General features: G+C 44.0%; 1 protein-coding gene across 3 annotated transcripts in view; it reads left to right on the top strand.

Moving 5' to 3' along the window:
• Window positions 1–546: 546 nt before the first annotated feature.
• LOC139274994 (palmitoyl-protein thioesterase ABHD10, mitochondrial-like) overlaps window positions 547–27579 on the top strand; it is a 56854-nt gene continuing 29821 nt past the window's right edge. The window contains exons 1-4 of one of the 3 annotated variants that reach the window (XM_070891819.1): window positions 729–796; window positions 12564–12821; window positions 13949–14129; window positions 26734–26845. In XM_070891819.1, the coding sequence (XP_070747920.1) occupies window positions 12782–12821; window positions 13949–14129; window positions 26734–26845 (333 nt within the window). In that variant the 5' untranslated portion in view covers window positions 729–796; window positions 12564–12781. Of the gene's footprint in view, window positions 797–846; window positions 1083–12563; window positions 12822–13948; window positions 14130–26733; window positions 26846–27579 lie in introns of those variants that run through there. The other 2 variants (XM_070891817.1, XM_070891818.1) reach the window with 2 other exon arrangements.

Genomic DNA, 27579 nt, shown 5'->3' on the forward strand with positions numbered 1-27579 from the left:
GTTGCTAGTGATCTAGTTTAGGATGATGTGCTCTCTAAGAAATGAAGGGAATATAAGTGTACCTATCAATTTTTTTACTTATCAGTGCAATTTCAGTGAATTACCATAGTTATTGTTGAATCAAAGTTCGTCCGACCTCTGGTTTCGCCTACTTGCCTATTCACGTTGATCTCCTTTCTTGGAACCTTGAACAAAGGTCGTTACCTACAGGGGACCCAACCTCTGGGGGAAAGGCAATGCCGATTGCATTAGTCGTGTGATCCGGCATCACACGGTCAGATGTCATGTGGTCAGCACATCACGTACTCAAACTTCCAGGAACGTCTCCGATCCGAACTGAAGAATGGACCGAGCTTCATCTCATTATAAAAGCCATTCTCGGTATTGGGCGGCTTCGCGGTTGACAACGAGCAGAACGATCGGGTCGCCGATTTAAAGCGCACCGAGAGCCATAACACCACAGCACACCACACACCGCCTGCCACGTGCGATCCGGGTCAGAGGTCGACAATCCATGCCCGGATGTAAGTGAGCGCGCGATTGGCTTTGCGCCGATGAAGTGCTTGTTGTGCGCTCGGCCCCACCCCTCATTAATATTCCGCGTCGGGCTCCGCCCCTTGCACATTAATATTCCGCGTCGGGTTCCATCCCCTTGCTCATTAATATTCAGTGTTTCCTTCCCCACCCCTCGATCTCTATGTCATGGCGGCCGCTGCGTTGTGCCGGTTGCTGGGCCTCGTCGATATGAGAAGCGCCGCCCTGTGGCGGCAGAGACCCTGGTCTCCTCGTTATGCGGGTAAGTTGGTGAAGGTTCCTGGGGCCGGGCTCGGAGCTGTTCGACTGTGACAGGAATCGCGGGTTGTTCAAAGCAGGAACAGGCGCGCAGTATGGTTACGTCCCACCTCCAGGGTGTTCAGATGAGAGCGTTGGGTTTGGCGTCCAGACACTTGTGCCATCCAGTGACCTTTGACCAGGAGTAAGCCGATTGGTTTGTATTGGAAGTGACGTCTGGGGAGATATTGGTGTGATGAGACCTGCCCATTGTAACATTGGAGTACCCATTCTGCACCGCCCGGCACCTGGTATGACAACTTTGCACAGATCAATTGTTTGTGTCTGCCAGATAGACCCCAATTCCTTGGGAGAGAAAGCTCTCTCTGTAAAAAAAAAAGGAGGGAGAGAGAAAACGGAATTATAGAACGGTCAGCCTGACCTCAGTAGTGGGTAAAATGATGGAATCAATTATTAAGGATGTCATAGCAGCGCATTTGGAAAATGGTGACATGATAGGTCCAAGTCAGCATGGATTTGTGAAAGGGAAATCATGCTTGACAAATCTTCTGGAATTTTTTGAGGATGTTTCCAGTAAAGTGGACAAAGGAGAACCAGTTGATGTGGTATATTTGGATTTTCAGAAGGCTTTCGACAAGATCCCACACAAGAGATTAATGTGCAAAGTTAAAGCACATGGGATTGGGGGTAGTGTGCTGACGTGGATTGAGAACTGGTTGTCAGACAGGAAGCAAAGAGTAGGAGTAAATGGGTACTTTTCAGAATGGCAGGCAGTGACTAGTGGGGTACCGCAAGGTTCTGTGCTGGGGCCTCAGCTGTTTACATTGTACATTAATGATTTAGACAAGGGGATTAAATGTAGTATCTCCAAATTTGCGGATGACACTAAGTTGGGTGGCAGTGTGAGCTGTGAGGAGGATGCTATGAGGCTGCAGAGTGACTTGGATAGGTTAGGTGAGTGGGCAAATGCATGGCAGATGAAGTATAATGTGGATAAATGTGAGGTTATCCACTTTGGTGGTAAAAACAGAGACAGACTATTATCTGAATGGTGACAGATTAGGAAAAGGGGAGGTGCAATGAGACCTGGGTATCATGGTACATCAGTCATTAAAGGTTGGCATGCAGGTACAGCAGGCGGTTAAGAAAGCAAATGGCATGTTGGCCTTCATAGCGAGGGGATTTGAGTACAGGGGCAGGGAGGTGTTGCTACTGTTGTACAGGGCCTTGGTGAGGCCACACCTGGAGTATTGTGTACAGTTTTGGTCTCCTAACTTGAGGAAGGACATTCTTGCTATTGAGGGAGTGCAGCGAAGATTCACCAGACTGATTTCTGGGATGGTGGGACTGACCTATCAAGAAAGACTGGATCAACTGGGCTTGTATTCACTGGACTTCAGAAGAATGAGAGGGGACCTCATAGAAATGTTTAAAATTCTGATGGGTTTAGACAGGTTAGATGCAGGAAGAATGTTCCCAATGTTGGGGAAGTCCAGAACCAGGGGTCACAGTCTAAGGATAAGGGGTAAGCCATTTAGGACCGAGATGAGGAGAAACTTCTTCATCCAGAGAGTGGTGAACCTGTGGAATTCTCTACCACAGAAAGTAGTTGAGGCCAATTCACTAAATATATTCAAAAGGGAGTTAGATGTAGTCCTTACTACTCGGGGGATCAAGGGGTATGGCAAGAAATCAGGAAGGGGGTACTGAAGTTTCATGTTCAGCCATGAACTCATTGAATGGCGGTGCAGGCTAGAAGGGCTGAATGGCCTACTCCTGCACCTATTTTCTATGTTTCTATGTATGCAATGAGAAAGCTGTTCGCTGACCCGTACTGATCAGTTGAGTGCACTGAGGAACTGGCACCCTGTTTTGGTTGAGTAGCAATTTTATTTTGCCCTCTATTTTGCTACTGCCTTTGAAGAAAATTACCTCATCAGATGGATCTTGGTATCCAGTGCTTTCTCTCAGTAGATACTTAAATTGGGGTGTGGCCATTAGCATATTTTTTTTAATAACTTTGTCAGGTTGTCATGGTTGATTATTGGCCAAGTGCTCCTGTATAAGGTGCTTATTTGTTCTGATCCAACTGCTTATCATTTCTCTACATCTTTACTCTGACTATTCACATAGTAGCATGTGAAATTATTTGCATTCATATTGTATTGGTAAAGGCAACTTTGGTTTCTGTAACTCCTCAATCTGGTGATCATCAGGTCCACTTACAATGATCCTAAAATAACAGGTGGAAAGTGGCATTGTAATTCTTGACATGCTTAAGCAAGTCATATTTGGCAATTGAAGATTAGGCCAGTTGTGCACCATTTGTGACAACCCAAGTTTGTGCCTCTTGGTCTTGAGAGAGCCTTACTGTGGGGAGCAATGACATGAGAAATAGGAATTGTCAAAAGTGAAGGAGCAGCTAAGCAAATCAATAGCAGCAGAAAGATCAAGGTGGCTGGAGGGCCAAAGGCAGGGAAATTGGGAGTCAGAGAAGGAGTTTGATTGTCAGGGTAATGCGAGTAAAGGGGTGAGGGTTGTTATTGGAAAGGGAGTCGAGGAAGTGGTCAGAGGTTACTTTGTCAATGATCCAGACTTCAGATCCATAGAAACCCCGAGAGATGACTAAGGATGGCCAAGGATATGTGCAGAGAGTGAATATGAAGGAAGAGGTTGAGAAATCTGAGGAGAGAGGGCAAGGGGAATTGAGCTGCAGGTTAAAATCAGAGGACGAGAAGCTGAGGAAAGAGATGGAGAATATTTCAAGAATTTAGTTTGTATTGGGTTCGGGAGAACATTAAACTGTGATGATTTTGAATAAAAGGCATGAAGGATGGAAAAGGGTAGAGTACTTGAATGATAAGAAATTAGAAGAATAAGGGAGAGGCTTTGGCGAGGTTTAGAGATGATTAGGGCAGTGCAAGTAGTTTAAGGAAGAGCCAGACGAGGAGGAATCAATAAAAGCTTGGCCAGGCTGAATTTCCTACCCCCTGGGGGAAGGTCAGTGCTCTTAGCTAGACTGGTGGGGATGTGTTTTCATAAGAACACAAGAAATAGGAGGAGGCCATTTGGCCCTTCGAGCCAGCTCTGCCATTCAATAAGATCATGGCTGATCTGATCATGGACTCAGCTCCACTTCCCTGCCCACTCCCCATGACCATTTACTCCCTTATTGCTTAAAAATCTATCCACATCTCCGCCTTAAATATATTCAATGACCCAGCCTCCACAGCTCTCTGGGGCAGAGAATTCCATCGACTTACAACCCTCAGAGAATAAATTCCTCCTCGTCTCAGTTTAAAATGGGCGATCCCTATTCTGAGACTATGTCCCCTAGTTTTAATTTCCCCTATGAGTGAGAATATCCTCTCTGCATCCAACTTGTCGAACCCCCTCATTATCTTATATGTTTCAATAAGCTCATCTTTCATTCTTAACTCCAATGTGTAAAGGCCCAACCTACACAACCTATCTTCATAAGTCAATCCCCTCATCTCCAGAATCAACCTATTGAACCTTCTCTGAACAGCCTCCAATGCAAGTATATCCTTTTGTAAATATGGAAACCAAAACTGTATGCAGTATTCCAGGTGTGGCCTTAACAGTACTCTGTACAGTTGTAGAATGACTTCGCTGCTTTTATACTCTACCCCCATTGCAATAAAGGCCAACATGCCATATGCCTTCCTGATTACTTGCTGTACCTGCATACTAACTTTTTGTGTTTCATACACAAGGACACTCTGGTCCCTCTGCACTACAGCACTTTGCAATTTTTCTCCATTAAAATTATAATTTGCTTTTCTGTTTTTTTTCTGCAAAAGTGGATAATCTCACATTTTCCCACATTATACTCCATCTGCCAAATGTTTGCCCACTCCCACTCACTTAGCCTGTCTATAGCCCTTTGCAGATTTTTTGTGTCCTCCTCACAATTTGCTTTCCCACCCAGCTTGTATCATCAGCAAACTTGGCTACATTACACTTGGTACCTTCAACCAAGTCATTAATATAGATTGTAAATAGTTGAGGACCCAGCACTGATCCCTGCGGCACTCCACTAGTCACTGTTTGCCAACTGGAAATTGACCCATTTATCCCGACTCTCTATTTTCTTTTAGTTAGCCAATCCTCTATCCCTGCTAATATATTATCCCCAACCCCGTGAACTTTTATCTTGTGCAGTAACCTCTTATGTGGCACCTTATCGAATGCTTCTGGAAATCCAAAATACACCACATCCACTAGTTCCCCCTTATCCACCCTGCTCGTTTTACTTCCTCAAAAAACTCCAGCAAATTTATTTATGCTTTTCCAATTGTCCTGCTACTGCTTCCTTAATAATGGACTCCAGCATTTTCCCAACGACAGATATTAGGCTAACTGTGGTCTATAGTTTCCTGCTTTTTGTCTGCCTCCTTTTTTAAATAGGGTCATTAGGGACGCATGCAATAAGGGTACAGCAGTTATCACTGGTGACTTTAAGCTACATATTGATTGGGCTAACCAAACTGGTAGCAATACTGTGGAGGAGGAGTTCCTGGAGTGTATAAGGGATGGTTTTCTAGACCAATATGTTGAGGAACCAACTAGAGAGCAGGCCATCCTCGACTGGGTCTTGTGTAACGAGAGAGGATTAATTTGCAATTACCCCTTGGGGAAGAGTGACCATAAGATGGTAGAATTCTTCATTAAGATGGAGAGTGACACAGTTAATTCAGAAACTAGGGTTTTGAACTTAAAGAAAGGAAACTTCGACGGTATGAGACGTGAATTGACTACTGGCGAATGATATGCAAGGGTTGATGGTAGATACGCAATGGCAGACATTTAAAGATCACATGGATGAACGACAACAATTATACATCCCTGTGTGGCGTAAAAATAAAAAAGGGAAAGTGGCTCAACCGTGGCTAACAAGGGAAATTAGGGGAAGTGTTAAATCCAAGGAAGCGGCATATAAATTGGCCAGAAAAAGCAGCAAACTTGAGGACTGGGAGAAATTTAGAATTCAGCAGAAGAGGACAAAGGGTTTAATTAGAAGGGGGAAAATAGAGTATGAGAGTAAGCTTGCAGGGAACATAAAAACTGACTGCAGAAGCTTCTATAGATATGTGAAGAGAAAAAGATTAGTGAAGACTAATGTAGGTCCCTTGCAGTCAGAATCAGGTGAATTCATAATGGGGAACAAGGAAATGGCAGACCAATTGAACAAATACTTTGGTTCTGTCTTCACTAAGGAAGACACGAATAACCTCCCGATGATACTAGGGGAGCGAGGGTCTAGCGAGAAGGAGGAACTGAGGGAAATCCTTATTAGTCAGGAAATGGTGTTAGGGAAATTGAAGGGACTGAAGGCTGATAAATCCCCAGGGCCTGATAGTCTGCATCCCAGAGTACTTAAGGAAGTGGCCCTAGAAATAGTAGATGCATTGGTGGTCATTTTCCAATATTCCATGGACTCTGGATCAGTTCCGATGGATTGGAGGGTAGCTAATGTAACCCCACTTTTTTTAAAAAAGGAGGGAGAGAGAAAACAGGGAATTATAGACCAGTTAGCCTGACATTGGTGGTGGGGAAAATGCTGGAGTCAATTATTAAAGATGTAATAGCAGCGCATTTGGAAAGCAGTGACAGGATCAGTCCAAGTCAGCAGAGATTTATGAAAGGGAAATCATGCTTGACAAATCTTCGAGTTTTTTGAGGATGTAACTCGTAGAGTGGATAAGGGAGAGTCAATAGATGTGGTGTATTTGGACTTTCAAAAGGCTTTTGACAAGGTCCCACACAAGAGATTAGTGTCAAAATTAAGGCACATGGTATTGGGGGTAATGTATTGACATGGATAGAGAAATGGTTGGCAGACAGGAAGCAAAGAGTGGGAATAAACGGGTCCTTTTCAGAATGGCAGGCAGTGACTAGTGGGGTGCCGCAGGGTTCAGTGCTGGGATCCCAGCTATTTACAATATACATTAATGATTTAGATGAAGGAATTGAATGTAATATCTCCAAATTTGCAGATGACACTAAGCTGGGTGGCAGTGAGATGTGTGAGGAGGATGCTAAGAGGCTGCAGGGGGACTTGGACAGGTTAGGTGAGTGAGCAGATGCAGTATAATGTGGATAAATGTGAGGTTATCCACTTTGGTGGCAAAAACAGGAAGGAAGATTATTATTTGAATGGTGACAGATTAGTAAAAGGGGAGGTGCAACGAGACCTGGGTGTCATGGTACATCAGTCATTGAAGGTAGGCATGCAGGTACAGCAGTAAAGAAAACAACTGGCATGCTGGCCTTCATAGCGAGGGGATTTGAGTATAGGAGCAGGGAGGTCTTGCTGCAGTTGTACAGGGCCTTGGTGAGACCACACCTTGAGTATTGTGTGCAGTTTTGGTCTCCTAATTTGAGGAAGGACGTGCTTGCTATTGAGGGAGTGCAACGAAGGTTCACCAGACTGATTCCCGGGAAGGCAGAACTGAAATATGAAGAAAAACTGGATCGGCTAGGCTTATACTCCCTGGAATTTAGAAGAATGAGAGGGGATCTCATGGAAACGTATAAAATACTGACGGGATTGGACAGGTTAGATGGAGGAAGAATGTTCCCGATGTTGGGGAAGTCCAGAACCAGGGGACACAGTCTAAGGATAAGGGGTAAGCCATATAGGACTGAGATGAGGAGAAACTTTTTCACCCAGAGAGTTGTGAACCTGTGGAATTCTCTGCCACAGAAAGTTGTTGAATCCAGTTCGTTGGATATATTCAAAAGAGAGTTAGATGTGGCCCTTACGGCTAAAGGGATCAGTGGGTATGGAGAGAAGGCTGGGGTGGGGTACTGAGGTTGAATGATCAGACAATGGTGGTGCAGGCTCGAAGGGCTGAATGGCCTGCTCCTGCAACTGTTTTCTATATTTCTATGTTACATTTTTGTTTTTCCAATCTGCTGAGACTGCCCCAGAATCCAGGGAATTTTGGTAGATTACAACCAATGCATCCATTATCTCTGTAGCCACTTGTTTGAATACTTTAGGAGGTAAGCCATTAGGTCCAGGGGACTTGTTCACCTTTAGTCCCATTATTTTACCGGGTACTACTTCATTAGTGACAGTGATTGTATTAAGTTCCTCCTTCCCGATAGCCCCTTGATTCTCCACTATTGGGATGTTTTTAGTGTCTTCTACCGTGAAGACCGATACAAAATATTTGTTCGTCTTTGCCATTTCCGTATTCTCTATTAATTCCTTGGTCTCATCCTCTAGGGGACCAACATTTACTTTTCCTTTTTATGTACCCATAGAAACTCTTGCTATCTGTTTTTATATTTTGTGCTAGTTTACTTTCATAATCTATCTTGCCTCTCTATCATTTTTTTAGTCGTTCTTTGCTGGCTTTTAAAAGTTTCCTCTGGCCTCCCACTAGTCTTGGCCACATTTCAGACAGGATATGCAGGATCACCACCTTTTTTTCCTCTTTGGAATCCTTTTCTTGCATGTGGAGGCTGGGTTATTGAATATATTTAAGATGGAGATAGACAGATTTTTGAAAGATAAGGGAGTCAAGGGTTATGGGAAGGGGGCAGGGAAGTGGAGTTGAGACCAAGATCAGATCAGCCATGATCTTATCGAATGGAGGAGCAGGCTCAAGGGGCTAGATGGCCGACTTCTGCTATTTCTTATGTTCTTATTAAGACATCATTGAAAGAGGTGGGTCTGGCCTGGTGACCTCGTCCATCAACATTGCCACCTGTTCCATTTAAAATTGGGGATGGGGAAAGCAGAAGGCTTCCTTGAGGGCTGGGGGAGTGTAGCATCCTTGCTCCTCCTGGTCCACAAGGAGTGCTAAAAGAACCACTTGCCTTGGGAGCCAGCAGCTCCCGCCTCTGTTTCACTGCCCAATTTCCTGTGCTCCCTGAAAGCAATAAAGCACAAGTTAATTTTTAATCAGGCTCCCAATTTCATTGTAGTATCCAGATGTTAATAAGCCTCCCGCCTCTCCACGGTGGGACACCGGGATGCGCCAATTGCACGGTACATTTCCTGTGCCTGAGTCATGAAGCCTGAGGCGGTCCTGTTAGTGGGTTTCAGGCCTCATTTCAAACTGTGGAGTGTAAGAGGTAGCTCGACCGGCAAAGTGTTGCTGAAGATCGGGCCGTGATAGCGTCAGGTAAGTCAGAACGGGGCAGTCGGTGGGGGAGGAGAGGAGAGGGGAGGGATGGGGTGGGCGGGTGCGGTGATGTTCGCTCGTCAAGGGGCTGATCGGTAGCCAAGCGGGGCTGACTGGTAGCCGGGTTGTGGGGAGCGACTGGAGTTCTTTTAATGTGGAACCAGTAGGAACATCCTTGCCAGTTAGCGCCATATTGTGCTGTGGAAGTACAGCACATGGTGAATGAAGTGCCAGCGCTTGGGCGTTCAAGATGTACAGCTCCCTAATTTAAATAAATTATTTCCACTTTTGAATGTTCTGGACGTGCACTCCAGATGCCTGCGCAATTTCTTTATCCGATATAGTGGGTGGCATGCTTTCGGCTGCAAATGTGGGCATGATTCCTGCCCGCCGTATTAGAGGCTGTATGGCGCCTGAAATACAGGTGCTGAACGGCTGAATTTCTTGATGTAAATTACTGGGAACAGGATGTTTTGGCAAGGGAAAAACAAAGTTTCTTAAATATTAAACAAGTTTTGTAATATTCTAGATATGTTACAGGATATATAGATGTAATATTTGTATCTTTCACTATCAGTAGGTTCGAAGCAGTCATGTTCATATTGCTTGAGTAAATTTCCTATATTACGTGCTTGTTTAGGTTGTAGCAGGACCAAGGTAAATGCTGGAAACCAGTGTCAAGAGCACATGTAACGTGTGAGCAATGCCATTGGAGATCATATGTGCATGTATACAGTGTGTTCAGAGAGTAGGAGAGACTTGTGGTAATAAGAGTTGGAGACAAACACTGAGAACAATGAGAAAATATGTGAAAGACAGAAAGTAAGGAGACTTGGGGCCCCTATTTTCCACTTGCTGCATTTTTGGCGCCCGCACATGTTACCGTACGATTTTTTTTGTACGTTCGCGCCAGAAAAAAAAATCGGGACTTTCGGCAACAAATATTTGAATTTGGCGCTGTGCTCTCCGAAGTTGTCTGTTGGGGTGTGGGGGGGTGGTGGGGTGGTGTGTGGCAGAGCTTCATGTCTGCGCTAAAAACTCTCTAGGCATGCGCAAAAAAAGAAACTTCCTGGTCTGGATCAGACATATGTAAAGAACCCTTTGTGATCGGATCGTTTTTCCTTTTGTGATCCTATCATGCTGGCTGGATCTATCTGCAATTTTGAGCATTAAAACCTGCAAACATGGCTGAGCGAGAAGTGGACGAGGAAATCGAAGGAGGAGAAGGATGGGCTGTTCGATTTCTCTCCCATCCCTGGTAGATATTGAGAGGAAATGGGATCTGCTGGCACCTCGGCGGAAAAATGAAAAAAAGTAAAACCTGCTAAAGTGACTCAACGTTGCTGTAGAGTACAATTCAGTAGCCATCACCTGGAGAATCAGCGGGCAGCTGAAAAAGAAGTGGCAGGACCTAGGACAATTAGCTAAAGTAAGTATGCACTGCAATGGCATTTGTAAGTGTGTGTGCGTGTGCCCAGGTCAAAGAGACTGGGTATTTGGGCTAGCTAGGCTTTAATGGATGTTTTCGATATGTTTTACAGCAGCTGCGCGTGAGGAAGAGGCAGAAGGTGATCCAGAAATAGCACCCGAAGGACGTCCAGAAGAGAGTCCAGAATTGTTTCCTGATTTTGAGCAGGACAATCTGGATGAAGGCCAGCATGAAGATCCCCCCCAATGATCAGATGGTCATCTTGGACCTGCAGCCGGTGGAGCCCATGGATCAGGATGCAGGTCCTAGTGTGGTCCAGCAAGGCACACCTGTGAGCAAGGCACAGGTGGGACACAGCGAAGGAGGGTGGAAAGGATAACTGAACCACAAGCGCAGGTAGACATGGTACAGCTCATCGGGATGAGTAAGCAGCTAACCAGGTCGCTCCTGGGCACCATGGGTGAGATGAGGGTAGAAATTGAAGGACTGTCAGGAGAAGTAGCAACACTATCTGGGGGAATAGGACCATCACTGGCGGGGCAGATTCAAGAGGGAATGTACTTGATGCACTGTCGGGACAGCTAATGGGGAAATTGACTGATGTACGTAACAAAAATTTGCAGGTAGTTGCTGCAATAAGGGAACACACCCAGATTGTCATTCAACAACACCAATTGACGGCATCAACTGCTGCCACTCAAATCATCCCCAGACCAACCTCGGGGACTGTGCCGCAGGGTGATCCACAGCTTGAAAAAGACAAAGACAAACCCGGGCCTTTCAGAAAGGTGTCTACTAGGTCTGCCCCTGTCCAACCCCACCACCAAAAAATAAAAAATATAACTTTGGGCTCATCTGGGGGCCGAGGAAGTCTGCTGCGCCAACAGAAAGGGCTAAGGGTAGAGGCGGGCAAGAGGGCCACTATGTGTTAGTGGTAGTTGAATAAGGGGGAGGAGAGATGTTTGTAGTTTGCTGTTACTTGTTTTATTAATCGAAAAGTTTGATACAATAAGGTTTTGTTAATTGAAAATGTTAAAGTTTGCAAGAAGTTTAAAATTTGATGCATGTTAATTGAAAATTTTAAAGTTTGATATTTCTTCATTAAAGTTAAGTACAAATGTACAAATCTCTAATAAATCTATTCTTTTAATTTAACCAGAATCAGTGCATTTTGTGAATTTAACCAACATAAACCAGCACATTATTAAAAGTGCAAACAGGTGTAAACAGTCAAAATGGTGCGACACTATAATCAACTGTGCCGTCGTTTAGCCTTCAGGCAGAAAAACGTTCATGGATTAGCAACTGACGCATGTCACTAGCAATGGCTAGAGGTCCCCTTGGTCACCCAACCCTCCTCCGCCGTCGTCCTGCGGCTTGAGGTGGTTCCTCCTCCTCCTGCTACTGTTCCTCCTCCTCCTCCTCCTCCTCGTCAGCCTCCTCCTCCTCATCCCTCCTTCTCCCGTCAGGAGGACCTTCAATGTCCAGAATCTGTCCCCTCATGATGGCACAAGTTGTGCAGCATGTGGCACATGACAGTGATTTGAGTGGCGTGATGAGGGGAGTATTGCAGGTAGCCTCCAGAGTGATCCAGGCATCGGAAACACTGCTTTAAAAGGCCGATTGTCCTCTCTATGATGCTCCGTGTGGTTATGTGGGACATATTGTACTGACGCTCTGCCTCAGTGCGGGGTTTGCATAGGGGGGGGGGTCATAAACCAGGTGGCGAGCCCATAAGCTTTGTACGGAGCAACCACCTCTGCCCTTCTGACAGTTCTTGAAACATCGCAGATATAATGCTCTCACGTAGGATGAAAGCATCATGGACGCTACTGGGATATTTGGCATTCACTGCCATGATCCACTACAGATGGTCGCACACCAGCTGCACATTTAGGGAGCGTAACCCTTTCCTGTTGCAGTAAACTTCGGAATCTTGCAAGGGTGCTCTCAAGGCGATGTGGGTACAGTCAATGGCACCCTGTACCCTGGGGAAGCCAGCAACTCTGGAGAACCCCACAGTGGTCATAGGGAAAGTGATGAACTGGTCCCTTTTGGCATACAGTGCAGCAGTCACCTGCCGAATGCATGCTGCGAGATCGAGCATACGTCCCCAGTTGAAGCTTGAAATTATGCCGTAGTATAGAACGCAAGTGCTGCTGTTACCTTTATTTTTACAGGTAGGGAAGTCCTCCTTCCACTTCTTGGCCGTATGTCTGCCCTGATTAGTTGGTAGATCTCAGTGATGACCTCCTTTCTGAATCGCAGCCTGCGAACATAGTCTGCCTCACTCAGTTGCAGGTATGCGCACCTCTCCCGATAGACTCGCTGTGGGTAAGGCCTCCACCCCATCAATCTGTCTCTCCGATATCGGCGTCCAATTATTCGTTGCCTCTGCATGTGCATGCCATGTATGGCCAACGCCCTTATCACATCAGGTAAAAATTGCACTCATTATTATTATTATGCAGATAACGACTTAAATCACTGACACCTTTCCTCTCCGTTTTGCTCCACAAGGCTAGGTGACGTCCTATATCGGACCACACCCTGATCTGCGCATGCCTTTCTTTGTTTTTGTACAGTGATTCTCTTGGGTCATCTGTGACAAATGGTGAATTTTAGCTTGCTGATGTGCCTGTGCACAAAACATCCCATTTCGGATACTGATCGAGCTTGAGCACGGGTCGAAGGAGTGCCGGCTGGGCAGAATCGCAAGCTCGGCCGGACATGAGCACAACAACTCGACACTCTGGTTCTCTGGTGCTTGCGTCCGGCTGAGCCCACGACCCTGACCGGCCGGCACTCCATTGACCCATGCCTGGAGCCCAGCCAGCAATGATTGTGTTGGGGTGGACAGTCGCGATTTGAGTGAAAAAGAACCCAGCAATGTTATTTCATTTCCCTCCAAAAAAATTATACATTTGTTTATTAGATTATCTCACTGAAATTACTTTGAGTTATTCTCGGGGTACCCGGTCAAAAAAAATCCATGCATTTGTACTTTATTTTGTCTTTTGCCTGGCCCCAATGTCCCTTTGTGCGCCGCGCCGATTTCCTTAAGTTCACAGCAGGTTTTTTTTTATCGTGGTTTTTTGGCAGTGTAGGCTGTGCTGAAAAAAATTGTGGATGGCCAAAATCGTCTAACTGCATAAAAATGGCGCCCGAGTCCATTTTCACTCGTGTCTGCTAAACATTTTTAAACTGGTGCACATGGTCGGCGCCGGCATGCAAACGTTGGCGAAAGTTGGAAACTGAGGATTTCACATCAAAATACGTTTGGACGCCAAAAAATGGCGCACAATTGTGGTGAAAATAGAGGCTTTGGAATGCAAACAAAAACCAAGCAAGAAGGAAACTTACAAGAATATACAATGTTTTCTCCCATTTTGTACAGGAGCAATATCTGGGTGATCAAGTGACACTAAATGTGGACATTTCTGTTTTGAACTGCTGAAATGTTAACCTTTCAAATCTAGGTCATTTGCCTACGAGCTTGAGCCATTTTGTATCTAACCCATGTAAAGAATGCTTGTATATGTTGATCCATGTTTTGCTGTTCTAGAGTGCCGGAGGAAATCAACCCAATACCTAAATCGTCCAGATCAACCTAAATTAGCATATAAGAAAATAAAAGGTAGAAGCCCAGGAGTCCTTTTCCTCCCTGGGTTTGGATCAACTATGAAGGCACACAAAGCACTGGCACTTGAGGACTTCTGCAAATCACTTGGGCATTCATTTATAAGGTACTGTATGGAAAGGTTACAATAGGCATCTCTATTATTTATTGCACTTCAATAAGTACAATGTTTGCTGACGGTCATATAATGCTCCAAAATGGCAGCTTAGTTAATCTCAATTTACTGTTCTACTATAATATACTTTCCCTTTTGGAATGTATTTTTTCCCTCTCTTCCCTGTTGCAGTTAATGGGCTAGATTTTCGGCTTTTGAGATTTCGAGGTGGTAATGGCAGAGGGGCGGTCCTGATACTGCCTGGAAAAAGTTTGCACCCACGTCTGCAAAATTCACCAAAAGATGAGGTTTCATGATCGGGCGCGCAAAATCGGGCATTACACATGGAAGTTTTTGCGTCCCAGCCGAAAAAAAGTTTTGTTGATTTAAGGAACTTTATTGTTCAGTGCCCTGCAACATAATGTTGTATATTGTATGGTTTTATTTTGGTGGGGGGAGTTTTTGTTACTTTGTTGCAGTAAAATTTATCCTTTGCCATTGGTGTCTTGTGTATCATTCCAACGTTCACTGGAGATGTGCCTTTTATGGGGGCACATAGCGTGTCCAGTATTAGCTCAGTTTCCTCCATTTAGGAGAACTGGTCCATTATGAGCCGGCGACTTGCGACTCTTAGTCCAACAGCATCTCCGCGCTGCCTCCCCCGTGGATGATGTGGCTATCCAATGGGGACCTTGCCAGGCTCCTCTTTGTCGTTGTCGTCGTTGTCCTCCTCCTGCAATCCCTACTGGTTCCTCATGATGGCCAAGTTGTGCAACATACAGCACAACACAATGAATTCGAAATTTGTTGAGGGGAGTATTGAAGGCAGCCTCCAGAGCGGTGCAGGCATGGATCTGCCTGTTGGAGGTGGCATATCTCTGTCAGCACTTCCTTTTGGAAGCGCAGCCTTCTCACACACTGCTCCTCAGAGAGCTGGAGGTATGAGCATTGGTGCCTGTAAACCCGTGGGGAAGCAAGTCCTCCTCCCCAGACGTCTCATCCGTGGGCTGACATGGCCAAGAGCCCTTCTTCTAGCTTGACATCACCTGGAAATAGCATGCAGCATGATACACTGACGAACGAGTAATGCCCCCATTAAATTCTCTCACTGACATCATAAGGATACTGTAATGGCAGATAAAACTGCCACTTTCAAGTCAGAGCTTCAGGCAGCGTGATGTGCACATCCGCTGCAGTCAATGTGATCTGCGATGAAGGATCCCTCCATTTAAAAATGCTGCCAATATTGCCTGCTGCACCCTGGGAATGCCTGGTTTTTCAGATGTTTCCTGAGGCGGACGTATAATGAGGCATTGAGGCCTAACTTTGCACTAGGTGCGCTAGCGGAGAATTGCACGACGATTGACGTCATGATTTCGGTGAAACTAGAGGGCGGGGCGTTAAGTTTTTGCGCTGCCGTTAACCATGAGCCAAATTTGCTGACCGGGCGGTAAAAGCTGTACGTTAGCCGTAATGCCTAGAAACACCCTTTACTGCCCCTCCAAGGTGCTAACCAAGGCGCAAGCGAGCTGAAAATCCAGCCCATAATCTCAATTGTGTCCTAAAATGCTTCATTCACAGCTTACTTTGTCCACAAGAAACTGTGTGTCAGAAACAATAAGAATGCAGCAAGGTGTGAGCTTTCCAATTCTCCTTTCTATATGATTCAAGGTTCCTTTCTCTTTTTCCACCCCTCATTACAAAAATATATAAAGATCACGTTGCTATTGAAAATTGTGTGTGTGTGGAAGCCAATTTCTTGTACAACTCTAGAATATAAGTTGCAAATATGTTTTCTTCTGTAGAGGATTGTTCTATTTATAAAACATGGGGTGCTCAATTTTATTTTTAAGATTTATTTGTAGCATTGAAAAAGCATTAAATATTTTATTTGCCTTCATTCAACATTTTTTTTATCACAGATTTGCTGGTAGCTAATGCTAAGCCAGTAAAACTCTTGTCATAAACGGACAAACGCTTAATGAGCTTGGTTTACACACTCATGATTTCATGCAAGCAGTCAGTCACAATCTGTAATTTTATGTCTCATTCCGACGTTTATTTTCAAATATGTCTGTCCCTTTTTTTCAAATGTTACTGGTTCTTGGGTACTTTAGGAGATTGTTTTTCATTTTCTCTGTGAATGCCTTTCTTCTGCTTGGTAAGCGTCCTCCTCAGTCCTATAAGTCCCCAATCCTCTTTGATGATCAGCACTAAATCATGTGAAACGGGTATGTGTGCCACATCTTGGTTTCTTTCTACTGGATAGTACAGGTTGAACCTCCCTTATCCGGAACCACCCCTCATCGAGAACCATTTCCGGCCACCGGGTGGCACAGCGCAGAACTCTGACATGAACAAATTGAAGTCCTTCCTCGCTGCTGACTCCCGCAATCGCTGGCCTGACCCCTCGATCTACCACTCAGCCCCCACCCCGCCCCCAATCTCTCTGCTGCACTCCCAGCCCCAAGCCAGCCAGCCAACCAGTACCTGTACCATCCAAATTAATGTGACCACCCCTCGTCCGCGAAAATCCCTTATCCAGAACAGGCCAAGTTAGAACATAACATAAGAACATAAGAATTAGGAACAGCAGTAGGCTGATCTGGCCGTGGACTCAGCTCCACTTACCCGCCCGCTCCCCATAACGCTTAATTCTCTTATTGGTTAAAATATCTATCTGTGATTTGAATACATTCAATGAGCTAGCCTCAACTGCTTCCTTGGGCAGAGAATTCCACAGATTCGCAACACTCTGGGAGAAGAAATTCCTTCTCAACTCGGTTTTAAATTGGCTCCCCGTATTTTGAGGCTGTGCCCCCTAGTTCTAGTCTCCCCGACCAGTGGAAACAACCTCTCTGCCTCGATCTTGTCTATCCCTTTCATTATTTTAAATGTTTCTATAAGATCACCCCTCATCCTTCTGAACTCCAACGAGTAAAGATCCAGTCTACTCAATCTATCATCATAAGGTAACCCCCTCATCTCCAGAATCAGCCTAGTGAATCGTCTCTGTACCCCCTCCAAAGCTAGTATATCCTTCTTTAAGTAAGGTGACCAAAACTGCATGCAGTACTCCAGGTGCGGCCTCACCAATACCCTGTACAGTTGCAGCAGGGCCTCCCTGCTTTTGTACTCCATCCCTCTCGCAATGAAGGCCAACATTCCATTTGCCTTCCTGCTTACCTGCTGCACCTGCAAACTAACTTTTTGGGATTCATACCTTGGGGAAAAAAAAACAGTAAAAGGGAATATTATTTGAATGGGGAGAAATTACAACATGCTGCAGTGTAGAGGGACCTGGGGGTCCTTGTGTATGAAAATCTAAGAGTTTCATACACAAGGACCCCCAGGTCCCTCTACACCGCAGCATGTTGTAATTTCTCCCCATTCAAATAATATTCCCTTTTACTGTTTTTTTTTCCCAAGGTGGATGATCTCACATTTTCCGACCTTGTATTCCATCTGCCAAACCTTAGCCCATTCACTTAACCTATCTAAATCTCTTTGCAGCCTCTCTGTGTCCTCTACACAACCCGCTTTCCCATTAATCTTTGTGTCATCTGCAAATTTTGTTGCACTACACTCTGTCCCCTCTTCCAGGTCATCTATGTATATTGTAAACAGTTGTAGTCCCAGCACCGATCCCTGTGGCACACCACTAACCACCGATTTCCAACCCGAAAAGGACCCATTTATCCCGACTCTGCTTTCTGTTAGCCAGCCAATTCTCTATCCATGCTAATACATTTCCTCTGACTCCGCGTACCTTTATCTTCTGCAGTAACCTTTTGTGTGGCACCTTATCGAATGCCTTATGGAAATCTAAATACACCACATCCAGCGGTACACCTCTATCCACCATGCTCGTTATATCCTCAAAGAATTCCAGTAAATTAGTTAAACATGATTTCCCCTTCATGAATCCATGTTGCGTCTGCTTGATTGCACTATTCCTATCTAGATGTCCTGCTATTTCTTCCTTAATGATAGCTTCAAGCATTTTCCCCACTACAGATGTTAAACTAACTGGCCTATAGTCTGCCCCCTTTTTTAAACAGCGGCGTTACATTAGCTGCTTTCCAATCCGCTGGTACCTCCTCAGAATCCAGAGAATTTTGGTAGATTATAACGAATGCATCTGCTATAACTTCCGCCATCTCTTTTAATACCCTGTGATGCATTTCAGCAGGACCAGGGGACTTGTCTACCTTGAGTCCCATTAGCCTGTCCAGCACTACTCCCCTAGTGATAGTGATTGTCTCAAGGTCCTCCCTTCCCACATTCCCGTGACCAGCAATTTTTGCCATGGTTTTTGTGTCTTCCACTGTGAAGACCAAAGCAAAGTAATTGTTTAAGGTCTCGGCCATTTCCACATTTCCCATTATTAAATCCCCCTTCTCATCTTCTAAGGGACCAACATTTACTTTAGTCACTCTCTTCCGTTTTATATATCGGTAAAGGCTTTTACTATCTGTTTTTATGTTTTGTGCAAGTTTACTTTCGTAATCTATCTTTCCTTTCTTTATTGCTTTCTTAGTCATTCTTTGCTGTCGTTTAAACTTTTCCCAATCTTCTAGTTTCCCACTAACCTTGGCCACCTTATATGCATTGGTTTTTAATTTGATACTCCTTTATTTCCTTGGTTATCCACGGCTGGTTATCCCTTCTCTTACCGCCCTTCTTTTTCACTGGAATATATTTTTGTTGAGCACAATGAAAGAGCTCCTTAAAAGTCCTCCACTGTTCCTCAATTGTGCCACCGTTTCGTCTGTGTTCCCAGCCTACATTAGCCAACTCTGCCCTCATCCCACTGTAGTCCCCTTTGTTTAAGCATAGTACGCTCCCTCACCCTCAATCTGTATTACAAATTCAACCATACTGTGATCACTAATTCCGAGAGGATCTTTTACTCGGAGATCATTTATTATTCCTGTCTCATTATACAGGACCAGATCTAAGATAGCTTGCTCCCTTGTCGGTTCTGTAACATACTGTTCTAAGAAACAATCCCGTATGCATTCTATGAATTCCTCCTCCAGGCTACCCCGTGCGATTTGATTTGACCAATCGATATGTAGGTTAAAATCCCCCATGATTACTGCCGTTCCTTTTTCACATGCCTCCATTATTCCCTTGATTATTGTCCGCTCCACTGTGAAGTTATTATTTGGGGGCCTATAAACTACGTCCACCAGTGACTTTTCCCCCTTACTATCTCTAATCTCCACCCAAAATGATTCAACCTTTTGTTCATTAGAGCCAATATCATCTCTCTCAACTGCCCTGATATCATCCTTTATTAACAGAACCTTCTTTCCCTTCTTGTTTATCCTTCCGAATTGTCAGATACCCCTGTATGTTTAATTCCCAGTCTTGGCCACCCTGCAACCATGTTTCTGTAATGGCCACCAAATCATACCCATTTGTAATGATTTGTGCTGTCAACTCATTTACTTTATTTCGAATGTTGCGTGCGTTTAGGTAGAGTGTTTTAATACTAGTTTTTAGACCATGATTTTTAGTTTTGACCCCTCCTGCAGCCCCCTTATATTCATACATATTGTCCCTTCCTATCACCTTGTGGTTTACACTTACCCCAGTGCTACCCTGCTCTGTTGCCTCCTGCCTTTTGCATTCTTTCTTGGGGTCCTGTTCATCTGAGCTCTCACGCATTCTAACTAGCTCAGAGCCCTCTCCTGGGTTCTGAATACTCCTTGCATTGTTCCGAGGGTTCCGGATAAGGGAGATTTAACCTGTATTGTAATCTTTTTTATGCATTTCTCGTCTTTCTTCACTCGCTTTTCATTTGCTCTCTGCCTTCATCCTTTTCATTTTATGGTTCTGCTGGAGATACTTCTTATCCTATGCCCTCTCTCTTTCCTAACCAACAATTGTTATTATTGTCATTGCTCATTCAAAACTCTAGTTGTCCATCTTCTCTCTGTCCCATTGCTCCACTCCAAGTTAATTCTTAGCGCACCTTTCCTCAACTTCTTCATGCCCAAATAGCCTTAACTTTTCTTGGGTTATTCATTTTTGATTATATTGCAAATAGTTGTTTATTGATTACTGCTACGTGTATGACAAAGGACTCAAATACCAGAAGACAGAAATTAAAATTTAGGATGTTCAGAGTAAGAAGTGATGTCAAGTGGCAACTTGTAGAATAAATTTCCAGGGAAGGACATTGATGTGAACAGTCTAAATGGTTTCAAGAGGCAACTCGATGACCTTTGGGTGAGAGAAGAAATTGGGGGATTATGGTGATTAAGTAGAGTTGTGCTCAATTAAAAAGGATTGGGCTGATTGGGTTAAAATACCTTTTTCTTACTCCTAAATTGTTCAATGTTCTTTTGTAAAATTCCCAGTGTGAGCTTTCCATTTTTTCCAAAAAGAAAACTGTTTTGCTGCCATTTGTTGGAAGATTTGTCGCCTCACTGGGTATAATCAATACCTGCGATTATTGGCTATCTCTGAATGGTATCGTACATTTCGTGCTCAGCAAGTCTTTCATCTGAAAAGTTTGTAGATACTGAGCTATGAATCTAACAAATTGCCCAATATCTCTTTAAAATGTACACCTTTACTAATAAATTCAGCAGCTTCATAACACACCCTTTGGAATGTTGGATCTGCAGTAATTCTTTAAACACCTTTGTTGGAAGTTGGTGAATCACTCCTCTCTCAACCTTCAAAGAAGTTGAATGCTTAATTTGAATAACCTTTGCTCATTGTTAGGATGTGTGTCACCAGCTTAGTCCTTCCCAAAAGATTTGAGGATTGATTCAAACAATAATCTTTTTTAATTTCATAGGTGTCAAAAGCTAGTGATCATGTGTTTTTTCACACAAAATCAAACAACCACTCATGCAACTATTTGATTAATGCAGATTACTATATCAAAAAAACACAGGTTCAGCATAAATAATTTACATAGAATTTACAGCACAGAAACAGGCCTTTAAGGCTCAACTGGACTATGCAGATGTTTATATTCCACATGAGGCTCCTCCCACCCTACTTCATCTCACATATCCTTTTAGTCCTTTCTCCTTCATGTGCATGAAATAGAAAAGGATAGTATGCAGGTTCAGCAAGTGATCAGGAAGGCCAATGGAATCTTGGCCTTTGTTACAAAGGGGATGGAGTATAAAAGCAGGGAAGTCTTGCTACAGTTATAATAGGGTATTGATGATGCCACATCTGGAATACTGCATGCAGTTTTGGTTTCCATATTTACGAAAGGATATACTTGCTTTAAAGGCAGTTCAGAGAAGGTTCACTAGCTTGATTTCTGGGGATGAGGGGGTTGACTTATGAGGAAAGGTTGAATAGTTTGGGCCTCTACTCATTGGAATTCAGAAGAATGAGGGGTGATCTTATCGAAATGTATGAGATTATGAGGGGGCTTGACAAGGTGGATGCAGAGAGGATGTTTCCACTGATGGGGGAGACTAGAACTAGAGGGCATTTAAAACTGACATGAAGAAAAAGTTCTTCTCTCTGAGGGTTGTAAATCTGTGGAATTTGCTGCCTTAGAGAGCTGTGGAAGCTGGGACATTGAATACATTTAAGACAGAAATAGACAGTTTCTTAAACGATAAGGGGTTGTGGGGAGCGAGCAGGGAAATGGAGCTGAGTCCATGATCAAATCAGCCAAGATCTTATTGAATGGCGGAGCAGGCTCAAGGGGCCGTGTGGCCTACTTCTGCTCCTATTTCTTATGTTCTTATTATCTAGCTTCCCCTTAAAAGCATCTATGCTATTTGACTCAACTGCTCCATGTGGTAGCAAGTTCCACATTCTCACCACTCTCTGGGTAAAGAAGGTTCTCCCGAATATCTTATATTTATCATCCCTTGTTTTGGATTCCCCACAAGTGGAAACAGCTTCTTTGGGTCTAACCTATCAAATCCCTTTATATTTTTAAAGATAAATTATGTCACCACTCATCCTTCACTTTTCTAGAGTAAAGAGCGCCAGCCTTTCCTGATAGTTATAACCTCTCGGTTCTGATATCATCCATATCTTTTTTGCACCTTCTCCAGTGTCTATGGGCTCAATTTTACCAGGTCATTTGTGCCGTTTTTTTGGCGCACGCCGTTTTTTCTTGCCGTAAGTATTTAAATCAAAGTTTCCCGTAGGAATCTGCACCGGTGTAACTGAGTCATTTATGTTTTTTTTAACGTTAGGCTTTTTTAACGTCCTGTCTGCACCAGTTTTGATAATTTTTCACAGTTTGTCCCCCAAAAATTTCTGCTAAGTCAGTGTATCTGGCCACTCTCGAAAAACCTATGTTGTGTTAACAGAAAGCAGCGTGTTGAGAAATCGGCGCAGAAAGACGCCATTGTTTTTCATCGAAGCTTTTGGAGGGAATCACGAACACTTTATATATCCATAATAAAGATGAATTTTTTTTACCTTTCAATGGAGTACATGGAAGTTTGTTGGAATTCTGAAGTTTTCATTTTATTTTTTACTCGCATGCCACCACCGAACATCTTCAAACAAGGCTGGAGTGTCGCAGCATCGGCTGACAGAATCGGACACGGGCTCGAGGCTTGGCTGCAAAACAAGCCCGGGGGGGGTGGGGGGGGTTAATGGTGTGAGGTGCTGATCGGAAGACTGCACTAGGCAGCAAATGAGCCTGCGGGGGTGAGCAGTCACAAGACTGCTGAGACCTGGGTGTGGTCCATACAGACCTTGGGGAGAGACAAAGGACCTGTCCTGCCTGCCTTCCTGCCATTTTGAGCTTCTTGCCAAAGTAAAATGTAACCATGGGGCAGTAACCTTGTGCGAGCCTTCTGCACCATGGTGCTACGGAGGCGACAAATGATTCAACGTCAGCGCATGAGGAACCTCCGAGCCTGTAGGGTGCTGGGCAGGAGGCCTTACCCACCTCGGGTATATCGAGACAGGCATTCGTACCTGCACCTGAGTAATGCGACTGTGTCAGAAGGCTGCATTTCCGCAAAGAAGTAACTGAGATCTCAACATCCTCACACTGGCTCTTTAAAAATGGCTGATTGCAGACCCGGAGCTGTACTGCACATTCGCGCCCATTGGGACCAAGTCAAAAACGTCCTTTTTTTTGCGCGTGCGCAGACAGCAGGCTACGCACCCCACCCCCGAGGCGACTGGACAGGCTGCGCGGCACCAACTTTGAAAAATACAGCGGGGAAACTTTGGACAAATATTTTTGCCGCATTTCTGGCCTAGAAAAGCGGGCATAACTCTGGCAATACGCCAAAAAACGGGTTTGGGCAAAATTGAGCCCGATATCCTTTTTGTAATTATGGAGACCAGAACTATACACAGTATCCTAAAAGTATGGTCTAACCTAGGTTCTTTAAGTTTAACATACCTTCTCTGCTTTTCAATTCTGATCCTCTAGAAATGAGCCCAGTGTGAGATTTGCATTTCTTTGACCTTGTTAACCTGTGTTGGTACTTTTAATGATTTGCGCCCCAGGTCCTGTTGCTCCTCTACCCTATTTCGACTCTTAAGGAGTACATGGCGCCTCTCTTTCTCCTACCAAAATGCACAACCTCACCCTTAACTATATTGAAATTCATTTGCCATTTACAAGCCCATTCTATAAAATTATTAACATCTTCTTGTATTTTGCGACAGTATTAACTGTAGCCTCCAATTTGGCTTCATAGACATAGAAACATAGAAAATAGGTGCAAGAGCAGGCCATTCGGCCCTTCGAGCCACCATTCAATATGATCATGGCTGATCATGCAACTTCAGTACCCCACTCCTGCCTTCTTTCCATACCCGCTGATCCCTTTAGCTGTCAGGGCCACATCTAACTCCCTTTTGAACATATCCAGCGAACTGGACTCAACAACTTTCTGTGGTAGAGAATTCCACAGGTTCACAATTCTCTGAGTGAAAAAGTTTCTCCTCATCTCGGTCCTAGATGGCTTACACCTTATCCTTAGACTGTGACCCCTGGTTCTGGACTTCCCCAACATCGCGAACATTCTTCCTGCAACTAACCTGTCCAATCCCATCAGAATTTTATATGCCTCTGAGATCCCCCCTCAATCAAGCATGATTTCCCTTTCATAAATTCATGCTGACTTGGACCGATCCTGTCACTGCTTTCCAAATGCACTGCTATTACATCTTTAATAATTGATTCCAGCATTTTCCCCATACCGATGTCAGGCTAACCAGTCTATAATTCCCTGTTTTCTCGCCCTCCTTTTTTAAAAAGTGGGGTCACATTAGCTATCCGCCAATCCATAGGAACTGATCCAGAGTCCGTGGAATGTTGGAAATGACCACCAATGCATCATCTATTTCTAGGGCCATTTCCTTAAGTACTCTGGGATGCAGGCTATCAGGCCCTGGGGATTTATCGGCCTTCAATTCCATCAATTTCCCTAACACCATTTCCTGACTAATAAGGATTTCCCTCAGTTCCCTCAGTTCATCCTTCTCGCTAGACCCTTGGTACCCTAGTATTTTTGGGAGGTTAGTTATGTCTTCCTTAGTGAAGACAGAACCAAAGTATTTGTTCAATTGGTCTGCCATTTCCTTGTTCCCCATTATGAATTCACCTGATTCTGACTGCAAGGGACCTACATTAGTCTTCACTAATCTTTTTCTCCTCACATATCTAGAGAAGCTTTTACAGTCAGTTTTTATGTTCCCTGCAAGCTTACTCTCATACTCTATTTTCCCCCTCCTAATTAAACCCTTAGTCCTCTTCTGCTGAATTCTAAATTTCTCCCAGTCCTCAGGTTTGCTGCTTTTTCTGACTAATTTATATGCCTCTTCCTTGGATTTAACACTATCCTTAATTTCCCTTGTTAGCCACAGCTGAGCCACCTTCCCTGTTTTATTTTTATGCCAGACAGGGATGTACAATTGTTGTAGTTCATCCATTTGATCTTTAAATGTCTGCCATTGCCTATCTACCGTCAACCCTTTAAGTATCATTCACCAGTCTATCCTAGCCAATTCACGTCTCATACCGTCCAAGTTTCCTTTCTTTAAGTTCAGGATCCTAGTCTGAATTAACTGTGTCACTCTCCACCTTAATGAAGAATTCTACCATATTATGGTCACTCTTCCCCAAGGGGCCTTGCACGACAAGATTGCTAATTAATCCTCTCATTCGCAAATTTTGAAATTATACTTACGATTCCCAAGTCCAAATTGTTTATATAAATGATGAACAACAGCGGTCCCAGCACAGATCCCTGTGGAACTCCACTTTCCACCTGCTAGTCTGAGTAACTACATTTAACCTCTACTCTCTGTGTTCTGTTTTGTAGCTAGCTTGCTATCCATTCTGCTACTTGTCCCCTGACTCAGCAGGTTTTAATTTTAGTCATGAGTCTACTTGAAGGTCTTTTGAAAATCCAAGTATATTACATCTACTGCATTACCCTTATCTCCTCTTTGTTATTTCAAAGGATTCAATAAGGTTGGTCCTTCCCTTTTGAAATTCTGTTGACTATTCTTTATTATATTTTCGGTTTCTAGATGTTTCTATTACATCTTTGAGTAAATAATTCCATTATCTTTCCTACCACCAACATGAAGTGAACTGGTTTATAATTCCCTGGACTTGTTCTATCTCCCTTTTTAAACAAAGGAAACTTGCTTCACACCATCAGAATCTTAATTAACAGGAGGTTGACCATGAGACACTTTGCCTGTGTGGGTCAAACATATAGGTCCCGAAATTGGCCTTACCGCCCACTGCCACCGACATTCCTCTTGAAGTTGCGCTCAGTACCACTTTCCATTTGGTGTTGAGCAGGCGGGAGGGGAGAAACACCGGGAACCGCCCGCTGATGTCAGCGGATGACCGAGTGGCGCAACTGACCTCCCGCCCGCCGAGATGCCATATTGATGCGTGTGGGAGTTGCCGCCAAAACGGGGAAGGACCGCTGACTGGAGGCTGTTCTATCCCCGACAGCGAGTATGAAGAGCTGAAAAAAAAAGGTTAGTAAACATTTTTAAAATTTTTTCCTTACAGCAGCTTACTTGGATGGGGTCGTCTGAATGTGTTCCGATGTTTTTTTTTGATGATTTTCCTTTTCAGGTCTTCGACCATCCATGGGCTCGACTCCATCCTCGGCGGTACTTGATCGGCAAGTGCCTTTGCCGCCGAGATTGGGAGCTCCTGGTGGCTGCCGTCCAGGTTGGCAGCATAAGTCCCTCTTTTGCTGCCCGCCGCCCTTTCAAGGACCTTTTTGACAAAAACCCCACACAAAGTACCGTCGTGTACCCCACCGGTCCTTTGGGTAGCAATTGGGCGGGCGGGGGCCTTCACCAATTTCGGCCCCCAGAGGTTTTTACAGTGGAACAAGCAAGTTCCTTAAATTAAAGGAAATATCTAATCTAAAAGATTATCTGCAATTTAAATCAACAAAACAATCCATTCTAATATTATACTTTATTGAACTTTGATCCAATGAAACAAACAGCAGACCGAGAAAATAGATAGTTGTTATTTTAAGTTTCTCTTGTAATCATCATTCATATTTTGCATATAACTTTCTGTAATTTTATCTTTTAAAGTCATTTATAAAGCTGGCAGTTTGAAGTCTTCTATCTTACAACATTTGGTTTTGCCTCTTATAAGGTTTGATTATACGGGATGTGGTGCATCTGGAGGAAACTTCAGTGAGTGTACAATAAGCCAATGGAAGAAGGATGTTTTGTCTGTGCTTGATGAGCTCACAGAAGGACCACAAGTAAGATTTTATGACCTAAGTAAATTATTGGAAACAAACTTGCTTTCCAGTAAATTCAGAGGTGTATAGGGGGAACTACCATTGGCTACAACTGTAAAAGGCACATCTTTATATTGCCAACCAAATACAGTCAAAATGGGGAAACAAAAAATAGTTTCTAACTTCACTTATACTGTACTTTTGGGTTTATAACTGGCAAAACTATGTTGAACTTCATTTACCAATTATATACCCATTCTGCAAGTTTATTAGTGTCCTCCAGTAATTTATTGCGCTCCTCCTCCGTATTGTTTATCGCTCCCAATTTGGTGTCATCTGCAAATTTAGAAATTACGTTTTTGATTCCAAAGTCTAAATCATTAATATAAATTGTGACCCAGCACTGATCCTGTGGAACACCACTACCCACCTTCTATCGCTGTGAATAGCTACCTTTTACCCCTACTCTCTGCTTTCTATCTTGAAGCCAGCCAGCTATCCATTCTGCTACTTGTCCCCTGACTCTGCATTCTCTGACCTTGTTCATCAGTCTGTTATGGAGTACCTTATCGAAGGCCTTTTGAAAATCTAGATAAATTACATCTACTGCATTACCATTGTCTACTCTCTCTGTTACCTCTTCAAAAAAATCGATGAGGTTGGACAAGCAAGACTTTTCCTTTTGAAATCCATGCTGATTATTCGTTACAAGTGCAACGTCCCGAATTCTGAAATTTGTGCAGATTGCAGGAGCC

The sequence above is a fragment of the Pristiophorus japonicus genome, chromosome 10 (assembly GCF_044704955.1).
Source record: "Pristiophorus japonicus isolate sPriJap1 chromosome 10, sPriJap1.hap1, whole genome shotgun sequence".
NCBI lineage: Eukaryota > Metazoa > Chordata > Chondrichthyes > Pristiophoridae > Pristiophorus > Pristiophorus japonicus.